General features: G+C 51.1%; 1 protein-coding gene and 1 long non-coding RNA gene across 7 annotated transcripts in view; one reads left to right on the forward strand and one right to left on the reverse strand.

Moving 5' to 3' along the window:
- Positions 1-12,629, reverse strand: part of tspan4a (tetraspanin 4a) — an 80,070-nt gene that overhangs the window by 53,869 nt on the left and 13,572 nt on the right. For 2 of the 4 annotated variants that reach the window (XM_029144102.3, XM_041069999.2), the window contains exon 2: positions 11,264-11,343. In XM_029144102.3, coding sequence (XP_028999935.1) covers positions 11,264-11,326 — 63 coding nt within the window. In that variant the 5' untranslated portion in view covers positions 11,327-11,343. Of the gene's footprint in view, positions 1-11,263; positions 12,606-12,629 lie in introns of those variants that run through there. The other 2 variants (XM_055507352.1, XM_029144101.3) reach the window with 2 other exon arrangements.
- The window catches only part of LOC114852059 (uncharacterized), a 63,989-nt gene that overhangs the window by 46,891 nt on the left and 4,469 nt on the right, over positions 1-12,629 (forward strand). The window contains exon 6 of one of the 3 annotated variants that reach the window (XR_008694182.1): positions 338-1,315. The exons of the other annotated variants lie outside the window; for them this stretch is intronic. This is a non-coding gene — a long non-coding RNA (uncharacterized LOC114852059). Of the gene's footprint in view, positions 1-337; positions 1,316-12,629 lie in introns of those variants that run through there. 3 annotated transcript variants of the gene reach the window in all.

A 12,629-nucleotide genomic window follows, 5' to 3' on the forward strand; every position in this document is an offset into this window, starting at 1 on the left:
GGCTGACGATAGCGCCGATGCCTTGAGAAGACACTTGAATACTGAGTTAGCGAGTGATCGGTCGGCAGCAGGTGGAGCAGCACAGACCCGACGCTGCAGGTGAATGATCCCGGCTCAAGGCTTTTATTCCTCATCAGCAGTCAACTAGTTAGTAAGTAGGCCAATATGTCAATAATAAATACAAAGTCCATCTATTATTCATTAAAGTGATGACACTGTCTATAAAAAGCCCCTTTTCCTGTGTAACTCGCTTTTCCTGGTTCTTAGTTAATGCTGCCGTTGACGACAGGAATGAATAATAAATCACAAATAAATTATTCTGTTTTTGTGGAAGCAGGACGGGTGTCACCCCGACAAACGAGCCGCGGAGGCAGAACGTGTAGCACGCGGCGGGTCGGAGGGCGCCGGCGCCGGACGGGCCGGTTCTGCAGCGCCGAGCGTGAAGCACCAGCTGAACAAACGCCGTGGATCCAGTCACGTCCTCCCTCAGTCGCTCCGCGGTGCCTTTAGAGCTCCATATTTTTAGCTCATTTCCTATGAAGGAGCACGTTGTCATTAAAGCATCATCAAGGTGCTTGATTCAGGGCCCTGGGCTGTTCTCCACATTTCTCCCTCTGTGCCTCCGCCACCTGCTGTCTCCCCACCTGTTCCTGCAACCTCCACATCTCCCCTGCGCCTCCCGCCTCCCGCTCCTCCCCGCTGACTGCCTCCTCCTCCTCCTCCTCCTCCTCCTCCTCCTCCTCCTCCACCAGCGTCAGGCTCTGCACCACCTGCACACGCCGCCGGTCCCGAGGAGTCTGTTCTTCTACGAGGCTACAACCAAATATTGATCCTGCGAACAAGGGGAGTAAATAAAAGCTCACCCTGCCTCACCCGCTTTCCAGTCTCCCCATCTGCTTTCCTGTCCTTCTTCATCTCTCTCTGCTAATTAGCATATTCCTCCCAGTCTCTCACTGCCCAGCTCTCCTGCCCCCGACCACCATCTGCTCCTCTCATTGTCCAGATTCGTTTTGCTTCTGTTTGGCTTCACTTTATTACACATTCCCTGTCTTCTGCCCCCTCCCTCCTCTCCCCCTCCTCTCCCCCTCCTCTCTCTCTCTCTCTCTCTCTCTCTCTCTCTCATGTCTTACTCTCCCTCCTGCCCAGCAGCATCCTTATTCTAAGCAGCTCTGCAGCAAACGCTCCCACCCTCGTCTGTTTCCCCTGTCGATAAGATGATGGAATTTTTATCAGTTTTATTAAAAGCCTGGTAAAAGAGCGGGGCCTCTTTTCTGTCTCTCGACTGTTGTGAATGTGGAGTATGGACGATGCTCATGTGTGGGTTGTACCGAGAAGTCATGACCGGATGCAAATGTGTGTGTGAATGGAGATCTGTGAGCGCGGCCGAGGAGGATCGGCCACAGATGAAGTCAGAAATCTCTACAACTTTCTGAGTATTCAGAGGAGTTTGGTTTGTCTGAGTTTTGGAAATAGCGTGACATCTTGCTGACATTATGACTGGGGTGAACAGCAGAAACAGCTTGAGACACACAAATAAAAAAGAATATGGAAGTTTCACTGAATATTTATAATGTTCTGTTTCAGTGTAGGTTGGAGCTAAACTCAGTAGGACTACGATGTTTTATTTTGAAAGTTCTGGCGCTCTAAACTACAAACGCTTGATTCTGACCACGGAGAAACTAATCGTGTAAATGTAAATGGGAGTGTGTCAGCTCTGCATTCTGTGAGTCTGCAGCCGTGTGACAGTGGCGTCGACGTGCAGGTCTGAGGTCTGACTCGGAGCTGAGATAATCTAATTAATGGGATGCAGACACTGCACTAAGGTGAAGACGCGTCGTAGATGTTCACATGGGAAAAGCTAAGGTGGCACATTAGCCGCGCCACTGACTCACGGGAAGGTTTTAGGTGTGAGGATGTAGTGTTCTGATAATGTGGACGCTTCTGTAGTGGTGCTGAAGTTGGCGTGTGGGTGTGAGCTGTGTCAGTGCCAAGCTCTGAGTAAGGAGCTGCTTTACTGACAACACTGACTCACTTCACCTCCACTGCGTGTTCCAGCGCCTTGGTTTCTGCTGCTTCCTCCTCCTCTCACATTGAAAACACGATGCTTTGTCGTGCCTTTATTGACATTCTGAGACAACGTGTAGTAGCATCTTCTCTCATAGTAGAAACGTGTATTTTAATGTGACTTCGTTTGTGGCTGGTTCACAGTTGGACCTGCAGAAGCAGTTGTATGATGTGATCTGTGGCTTCGCGGGAGTTTAGACAAGTCTCAGAAAATAACACTAGCTCGTCCAGAGGTGTGTGACAGGAGCCCGTGGAAGTCTGGGTCATGAAACATTGGCTTCATCAGCAGGAGACAGTTCTAAAAAATGGGTTGTTTTATTTATGTTGTGGAAAAAAATAGGATAAGTCACCGATTTCTTATAAGTTTGCCAGAACATGTATTGTCTTCAAGAAGTTCATTGAAAGTTTTGTCTGCCAGTTCAGAACAAGGCATCAAAAATAATTGGAACATTGGAGCAACTTTAATGTGCAGGACAATCATGCAGTTCTACACCTTTAGGCTGTGAGGCTGATGTGAGGCTGTGAGGCTGATGTGAGGCTATGAGGCTGATGTGAGGCTATGAGGCTGTGAGGCTGATGTGAGGCTATGAGGCTGATGTGAGGCTATGAGGCTGTGAGGCTGATGTGAGGCTGTGAGGCTGATGTGAGGCTATGAGGCTGATGTGAGGCTATGAGGCTGTGAGGCTGATGTGAGGCTATGAGGCTGATGTGAGGCTATGATGCTATGAGGCTGATGTGAGGCTGTGAGGCTGATGTGAGGCTGTGAGGCTGTGAGGCTGATGTGAGGCTGATGTGAGGCTGATGTGAGGCTATGAGGCTGTGAGGATGTGAGGCTGATGTGAGGCTGTGAGGCTGATGTGAGGCTGATGTGAGGCTGTGAGGCTGTGAGGATGTGAGGCTGATGTGAGGCTGTGAGGCTGATGTGAGGCTGATGTGAGGCTGTGAGGATGCGAGGCTGGGCCACAGGAGGCAGCACCTCTCCACACAGTGTGTTTAGGTTCAGCTTTCATTTCACAGCAGGCAAGTCCTAAATCACAGCAGTTTTTTCCCTAAACACACACTAAATAAATGTATAGTTTATAATGTGAGTCCTGTTGTGTAATTTCTTTCAACCTAATCAGTTTCTTTTTGTGTTTACTGAGGACGAGTCAATCACTCAATGAAGCAAACAAGTCCTTTTAAACAACCAACTTTTTAAATGAATCTCAGATTTGGAGAAGGGTTCGATCATTTGTTTAACGTCTCTCCAGTGAAGCGTTGGATCCACTGGATCAACTGGATCCAGGCTGCAGCCAACATGTATGAAGCATCTGAGCGTTTCCTTCAACCTGCCTGTTTCTGGCATATTTAGTGTTTTCATATGAATCACGTGATGATTTTCATGCATGAAAGGCACTGTTTGAAAGCGACACAATGAATAAGTGCCACACGCAGAACGTTTCATACTCGCAGAGATAATAGAGTCTGAAGAAGAATATCGATGGGAGCCCACTAAGTGCGTGGGAACATCACAACCTCATGTCAGAAAAAATATGTCTCTCCTCAAATTCACATTTATTATACACCTCAGCTTGTTCAGGCATGAATGAGTCGTTACTAAGAATGAGTACCCGCCCCCCTCCCTCCCTCCATCCCTCCCTCTATCCCTCCCTCCCTCCCTCCATCCCTCTATCCCTCCCTCCATCCCTCTATCCCTCTATCCCTCCATCCCTCCATCCCCCCACTCTCAGAAATAATCACTCATGAGAACCGCAGAAGGTGCTTCTCTTTTGATTGTTCTTCAAATAAAAGGAGGATCCCAAGGAGTCGCGTGTCCTTTTCACAGCAGGGTGTCACTTGTTGTTTCTGCCTCCCACTTTTAACACCTCGCTCCCTAAACTCCAGCTCCTTCCGTTTAGACGTAGTGAGCTGCTCTCTTCCTCGTGGCAGACTCGTGGGATGTTCAGGCTCGCTGCCTCCATCTGGTCTCCATCTGTAATGGGACCGACCAGGGTCTCCTGCTCATGCGAGGGTTAACAGCCCACTGCTGTATACTAACAGAGAAAATCTCTCCATATGCACCTTTCTGATACATCGTCGTCGCACAAAACATCGTCTGCTCAGTCTCAGCATCTGCGCCGGCTTTTCAGCGAGGCCTCTACCATTCGCTCCTGCCTCAAGCACAAAGTCAGCTGAGTAAAACAAAGGGGAATTACTGGGATTACGCTGATGAGCAGCCACTTGACTCTGGGTAAATCTCCCTTAAATGGGTGATTATTCCTATTAGAGTATTCCCCACTTCCTCCTGTGCTGTGGGACCTTAACATGAACAGGGACCCACCTCCCCGTCCATCCACTCACTGCTGCTTCTGCACCTGCACATCATTTTGACACCTTCAGTCCTCAAATGCCCTTCATGAATATTTTAAACCGCTTATGACTCAGATCTGTCAGCTGTGATTGCTCAATAGTTATTAATTTTAGCACACTTGTGGAAGAACAGAAAGCAAGTAGTTTCTAACACATTGGCCTCAAAAGCAATATTATGTAAGTTTGTTAGAAGCATTTGTTCCTGTTTGAATGAAGGTCCTTCGGGAGCCAAGGCCTTCTTCACAGAGCAGTGTCTCTGCAGCCGAGCCAGACTGATGCAGTGGAGGAAATATTTCACTGTCACAATCCAGACGCCACGGTGAGCAGTGTTTCTGCATCTTCCCAAGTGAATCAGAGAAAGTCTTCAGAAGAAGTGAGAGCACTTCTTCTGTAGTAAGTTGTGCTGAATGGCTAATTCACTGACTTAACAGCAGCGCACATACAGTGAGTGTTTACATTTAGAAGAAAATGCCTGAACCCACGACGTCCTTGTGCTCAGAGGTGACGACACCAGCAAACACAGCCGTTTTAGTTGAGCCCTGAACAATGAAACGTGCGTGAGACGCTCAAAGGCAACACGAAGTGAAACAGACCCGAGATCAGCGTGGAGTGAGGCTCAATAATAGGTTTTATTGAAATGTTTCTGCTTCTATAGTTCCTCTGAAACTTGAAGAACAAAAACCTGCATCGCCTGTAAACTATAGAATCCAGGGTTTGTTATTCAATATATATTTAATATACGTACACATCCCAACACTGAGACACATATTGTCTCCATATGATGGGAATCAGTTGAAGTATTTCACGTAAACCGGAGGAACATGAAGGTTGAGCTTATCGAATGTCACCGGGCTCAGACCTCACACTGTATCTGAGCATAGATCACCTGTAAATATGAAGTCATCACTTTAAAATGACAAACACAGGAGCTTGTTGTTTCTGTAACCGTGGAAACGAGATAATTGGATTTGATAAAGCTAAACAAAGCTGGGAGGAGGTTCGTGCGGCGGCAGAGCCAGAGTCTGCTGGAATCTGGAATCAGCCGGTGCTGAGTATTAAACTGGCACCGGCCATGAACAGACTAAGCCTCGTCCTGCGCCAGTGAAACCCCGCTTCACCGAGAGATGCCTCCAACAGAAGCCGTCAGAGACCCAACTTTGGCGCATTCATGCCATGTTTCACTCATACTGAGTGCATGCGGCGCTGGGTGCGTGGCGTCAGCCCGTGTCCCCGCCTGGAGCTTTGTCCACAAACACGCTCAAGCAGCAGCGCCATTACCCGGACGCTCATGCTCCGCACGTCCTCGCACTCCTGCCGCCGATCGATGGCCTGCCCGGCAATAGGTGGGGCCGACAGATCTCAAATCAGTCGAAAGGCAATTTCTATTGATCTCACTAAATCAGCCAAGACAGATGCGAGACGCTCGCGGCTCCAGGAACCCGGGCTGCTCCGCCGGGCTCTGACCCACATTATGATGACAAGTAAACAGCACTTCAGAGGACACGTCTCCATTCTCCGCTCGCTTCCCGCGTGCTGCCCCCCCACCTCCACCTCCACCTCCACCTCCACCTCCACCCACCCCGGCGGTGTGGAAAAGTCATGTTGGGGCTAACGAGATTAATTAACACATGGCTGTAACTGACGCTCTTATTTTGGTGTTTAGTAGCTGCGAGCCACTTTCTAAGCGCTGGTTTCCACTGGAGACGATTAGTGCTGGTGCTCAGCTGCATATTTTTGAGTTGCCACTGTATTTTATTAAAGGGATCATCAGCTCTTGTCCTGGAGCACAGAATCCACTCCTTCCTTTTTATACGCCTATATTTTTGTCGGATGCAGCGATTCCCAGGCTGCTGGCACACACACAGACTTTAACTTTAGCTGGAGGTCCAGGCTCTGCCTTTAACTCATGGATATTAACACTAGAATAGTTGCCTGTTGCCCCTCGTGTGATGAGCCGCTGAATTCTGGCTTCACCTGCTCCCCACTGTGTGACGTGGTATCTGAGCACACATGCAGACCTTGTTGAGTCTGTTCCATTGAGAAGAACTCGTTTCCATGACGATCTGCACATTTTTATGGCATGAAAACATGAATTAGACCGAGTAATGGTTTTGTTCCACAATTCGTTTTGAGAGTGGGAAACAGAGACTCCAGCTCCGCGTACGTGTAATAACCTGCTGCATGCACCATCACTAATACGCCGTAATGTGAGCTGTAATAGAATACAGAACGAAATCTATTTATTGGCAGCACGAAGCTAAAGAGTTTCCTTTTAACTTACTTAAAGGGACTCATGCAGAATTAGCACATCATTAGTGGGTTTTCTCTCGTACGTGTGTGTGTGTGTGTGTGTGTGTGTGTGTGTGTGTGTGTGTGTGTGTGTGTGTGTGTGTGTGTGTGTGTGCGTGTGTGTGTGTGCGTGTGTGTGCGTGTGTGTGCGTGCGTGCGTGCGTGTGTGTGTCTGTGCGTGTGCGTGTGCATGTGTGTGCGTGTTCCCAGAAGCCTATGTCTGAGCCGTCAACGCTTCTCTCCCATTTAATGTAAACAGAGGTTTGAGTGTCTGCAGCAGGAGCTGCATCACAGATGCTCCAGAGTCAGAGGTTTGAACCATTTGCTCCTTAACACCGAACCTGCTCCTCTAAGTAAAACTGAGCGACTGAGAGACAGCAGAAAGCAAAGAGCCTCAGAGACGACGAGAAGCCCGGCCGCTGTCGTTTCCTGACCCTGCTTGGACCTGTCGCCCGCTCCTCATCCCTCCTGATGACAGCTTCATTCCTGCAGCCTGTGGACGTTGCTGCTCGTCTCCAGCCTTTGGATCTCTGGCCTCTGGGATTTCGTCCTTGCGCTGTATGTGTGTCGACCAAAGTCACAGCAATGTGGCGTCTTTTACACTCGTCCCATTTACTCCAGACCTGAGCTGTGTTCCCAGGTTCAGAGCTGAGTTACTGCTGATGAGTCGGGTCGCTGACTCGCACGCGGTCATGTGACCTCAATCAGCAGCAACCCGTCACACTTTGGCTCCTCGACCTCGTTCAGTAGATGAGTTCGTGGCACCGACAGCACAAATCCATCGGCTTCTGAAGTGTGACGATCAAACAAATCTCATTACAGAAATGTATCTGCCATCGTACAGATGTGAACAACACGTTTCTAGATATTTGACAAATGGTGTTTCATTGCACAGCTGAGCAGCTGCTCTGAAATTAGTTTGTAGTTTGAAGCTTTTTTATGCATCAAAGACTGAAAAGATTAATCGATTGAAATCACTCAATGTGGGAACAAAATAAGTAGCCAGCGGCTAAAGCCTCCCCCGTGAGTAAACCCACGGATGCCGACTAAGCAATAAAAACCAACAGAACATGTCCAGTTTACAGACGCTCCGGCGTGAAACACTTTGAAGGAACTGATGAATTTATGTGTAATTCTCACTTTGTCGCTGCTGCCTCAGGATTTCAGCTCCTCGGCTCGTCCTCCTGTTTCCATCAGAGCTGCAGACAGCGCCGGACCCCTGATCCTGCGTCTCCTGCTGCTCTCAGACCAGCGCAGCACAGCTGTTGGCCGGAGTCTGAGTCCTCTGAGGAGCTGTTTGATGCCAAGCCGGGAGGACGAGAGCAGGCAGACCTGCTTCAATCCTAAACACCCAATTAGTCATTTGACCTGAAACGTTCCACCAAGGCACAGCTCACGCTCCACATGTCAAACCCGCTTGGTTCGTGCAACTTAAGCAGACGTCAGATCAGGTCCAGGTCCAAGACCAGAGGTGAGTGGGTACCAGTCATTAGAGCTGGAGTGGATCCTATTGATACTGTCCCTCTGTAGAATGAGACGTCCTCGTTCCGTCACCGCAGACACACAGCAGCGCCAGAACTTGGACCCACAGGTCAAAGCTGAAGCCAGAATTCCTCCTCTCTTATTTCATGACTCTGCCTCTGGAAAGATGCTCACGTCGATGCATGAAAACAATTTTCTACTCCATCATCGCACAGTTGGTTTCACACTTCAGGGACCAGAGATATAAATGAGCTGTACACAAAAAGAAACCATCCCTCCACCAGTGTCATATCTATAAGGCTGCTCACCGTCCCCAGCATCAAGCTGGTGATGCAGGTTGTTCACAATAAGAGAGAAACACGTGTCAACAATAACAACATAATGATGTCATCTGTTCTGGACGCAGGAGCGCGAAGGAGACAGGAAGTCTGTGAGTTACTGCTTGAAGCCTCCAGGTTAATACAGCACATCCCACTAACTGCTGGGCCTCATGTAAATGTTCCTCTGAACATTCATCGATTGTGTGTGTGTGTGTGTGTGTGTGTGTGTGTGTGTGCGCATGTGTGCGTGTGCTTGCATTCATGCATGTGTGTGTGTGTGCCTGAATTCTTGCATTTGTGCATGCATTTGTGCGTGTGTGTGTGTGTGTGTGTGTGTGTGCGTGCGTGTGCGTGTGTGTGTGTGTGTGTGTGTGTGTGTGTGTGTGTGTGTGTGCGTGCGTGCGTGTGCGCTTGCATTTGTGCATGCGTGTGTGTGCTTGCATTTGTGCATGCGTGTCTGTGTGTGTGCTTGCATTTGTGCATACATTTGTGCATGCGTGTGTGTGACACTGTGACACAGGGTCTGAACGCGTGGGCGTTCTGACATGTGAGCGGTGCTGATGCTGCAGACGCTGAGCTGTGGCCCGGTCCAACCTTGGAGCGTGGTGATGGATTAGTGCTGCGGGTCCTATAAAACCCACAGACCCACTAACCGCCGGCGCTAATGACAGCGGCTGTCGTCCCGCTGGAGAACTTCACTGATGTAAACCTGTTTTTCTTCTTCTGCTGCTTGTTGCTCTGACGGCTCAAATGAGTTGCAGCAGCCACAACTATCGCTATGCTAATGGGCGTCTGCGCGTGTTTCTACATAAATCTGAGAACGGCTGGAGCAGAATGAGGGTTTGTCTTCAAAACGAAACCAGGTGCACACGATAATTAAATAAATGATTATTAATCATCCCACTCCCTTGTTTTGATGCTCTCTGCCAGATGAATCTGCTTTAATGCTCAGGGAACGTGAACATTTGCAGACGGAGAGCCTGTTGGACTTTGCTCTCACTCGGACGCAGCCGTCGCGCATCCACACAGCCCTCGTTGTCGCCGCCTCCTTCTCATGCGTCTCCTGCTCCTTCTCTCCTCGCTTGCTTCATTCCTAGAGTCCATGAGTGTGTCCGTTAACACACTGGAACTGTGCGATGTGTTTTAACAGTGGGAAACTGAGGAGCATCAGAACCCTCCTCAGCTCAGGAGCTGATGCCTGTGTATCAGGCAGCACAGATGAGGCGGCTGCTGGCTGCGCATGGAGCCCTGCATTCATTCTAAAGTACGAGAGCAGTCAAACCACTTCATCAATGTCAAATCAACACCAAGCACTCGACCGTCTGATTTGGGGAAAGCAGTCGTAGCCGTTCACGTTGGAGCGACTTCCCATCAGAGTCGTCTGCTCTCAACAAAGGTTTAAGATCTGACTCTGACAAAGTCAAACTCACAGTCAGCGCTGAAACACTTCCCACGGTGCTGAAGCATAAGATACAAAACCAATTAATAATTAACATTAACCAGAGCTGTTGTCAAAGAGGCACCGTGATGGGAAACTCATTAGCTTTGTCCTTCAGTGCATCGTGTGGCTCACAAATTCTCAATATCAAATCAAATCAACAGCGCGTGGACCCAGTTACAGTTGAAATGGATTCAGTATCGAGGTCTGACATCAGCGTAACTGACACACTTCACCAGACGGACGTTAGAGTGGAGGATCAGGACCTCAACGTGACGGACGAGGCAGCGCGTCACGGTCATGAGCAGTTATTAATGGACCCACACACACACACACACACACACACACACTGTGACCCCGCCCAGCGTTTTATAGCAGACAGGATGTGTGGAGTCCAGCAGGTCAATCTGTCCCTCAGGGAAACCGCATCCCAGCTTCCAGACCGCGTGCAGACGTTCAAGGCTTCCATCACCAACAGTCGCATAACAAACGACAAACACACACCCGGCTGCACCTTAAAAACTCTGTGACAAGTTGCTGCTGTCGGGGTGGGACTGACGGAGGCAGCATCAGACACGAGCAGCCAGATCCAGCAGATGCTGAAATGTTGTGGGGGCAGAAGGAGAAAGCAGCACAATGGTAACACACTGATTAAGTAGGGTACACACAGCTCCAAATACACCAGCAAACAATGCACCGTACACACACACCCACAGAGCACGGGAGATGACACACGCACGCACACACACACCCACAGAGCACGGGAGACGCACGCAACACACACACACACATGCACGCACGCACACACACACCCACAGAGCACGGGAGACGCACGCAACACACACACACATGCACGCACACACACACACACACACACAAACACGCACGCACACACACACCCACAGAGCACGGGAGACGCACGCAACACACACACACACAAACACGCACGCACACACCCACAGAGCACGGGAGACGCACGCAACACACACACACACAAACACGCACGCACACACACACACACAGCGCACGGGAGATGCACGCAACACACACACACATGCACGCACACACACACACACAAACACGCACGCACACACACACACACAGCGCATGGGAGATGCAACACACACGCATGCACGCACGCACACACACACACACACAGCGGAGCACGGGAGACACTCCACTCACACACACAAACCCACACACGCACGCAGGGGCTTTGAACACATGATCCTAACGCATGGTCCGTGTCCAGCTCAGCGCTGGCAGCAGGAAACAGCAGCAGAGAAGAAGAGTGAGAGGGAAGGAAGCGTGCAGCACTCACCCAGAAGAGCAGGTTGAAGAAGACCATCCCGTAGCGAAGGGCCATCACGCAGCCCTCGGCCATCCTGCAGCGCCGCAGTTCTAGGAGGAAGATGAAGGAGAGGTCCAGGTAAAACACCACGTACTTCTTGCCCTGGGCGTAGCGCCCTTTGGACGTCTGCGGCGCCTTCGTGGTGTGGAAGCCGAACGCGAACGGCGGCCGCTTGTACTCGAACTCCCCGCTGAAGCGGTGGAAGCCCGAGGTGAACGGCGGCGAGTCCGCTTTGCTGTCCAGCGACGGGCTGCGCCGGTACGGGGTCTCGTCTGTGCTCGAGCGTCTCATTACGGAGGCTCAGCGGGTCCGGTGGGCCGGGGGCCGGGTTCTGGCGCTCCCTGGTTCAGGTCCAAACAGCTGGACAGGACGCTATCGACACACCGATCTCACTTAATCTGAGCCAGATTCACTTCACTTAAGTTTCTCTCTAATCCTGTAGTGCAGCAGGGGACCTGGCATAATCCTGCTGCAACACCTGTGTAATTCTGTGTACTTAGGATAAAGTCCCGACACGCACGTGCACGTGCACGTGCACGCGTCCGCGCCCGCGCTGGAACTCAGACGCAGGTGTCATGCTCCAAAGACAGGCTTACGATTCAATGGGCTGCTCCGGTTCCCACAGCGATGCGCGGTGTCCTACCTGCTCGCATGGGAGAGGCTCTGAGCCCGGCGCTAACGAGACCGCGCCTCGGCCAATCAGGGGCCGAGCGCGCGTCGGCTACGGGTGAGCGCTGGGATGGAGGGCGGGCGTCGGGCGCTCGCGTGGGGCCGCGGCTTCACTCCGCTTTTGCTGACATGCAGAAAGAGAGGAGCAAACGAGAGGCAGGGGTGGAGAGAGACCCCCGCACGAGAGCGACCCGTTCTCCGCTTCACCCGGAGCCCCCGCCGGATTCCTGCCTGCCTCAGTTTCTGCCCTGCTCCTACTTCTGCCTTTGTCTCTGAAAGTATCTGCGGTCCCTCAGCTGCTCCTCGCTGTTTCTCAGCTTCCCTGCGGTTCCTAAGACTCCGGCGCCTCAATCTCCTCCTGCACCTCACTCTGCGCTCCCCGTGTTCTGATGGCGCTTAATTAATTTCCAGACTCTCATCAGGGAGGCAAAGTGTGCGGCGGCGCCCCTCCCCCGCTGTCGCCCGCTCCCGCTCCTCTAGGTGGGCAGGCGGACGCCGGTGTCCACCGGGGTCATGGCAGGAAGAAGAGGAAGCGGCGCGAGGCGCACGGAGAACAGTTTCCTCAGAGAAGCCGAAGAAAGACTGCAGTGTGAGAGCGGGAGTCCAGCATCGCTCCCTCAAGCTCCCCCCTCTCTCTCTCTCTCTCCAGCTCCGGCTCCAGCTCGCT

The sequence above is a fragment of the Betta splendens genome, chromosome 3 (assembly GCF_900634795.4).
Source record: "Betta splendens chromosome 3, fBetSpl5.4, whole genome shotgun sequence".
NCBI classification, from domain to species: domain Eukaryota; kingdom Metazoa; phylum Chordata; class Actinopteri; order Anabantiformes; family Osphronemidae; genus Betta; species Betta splendens.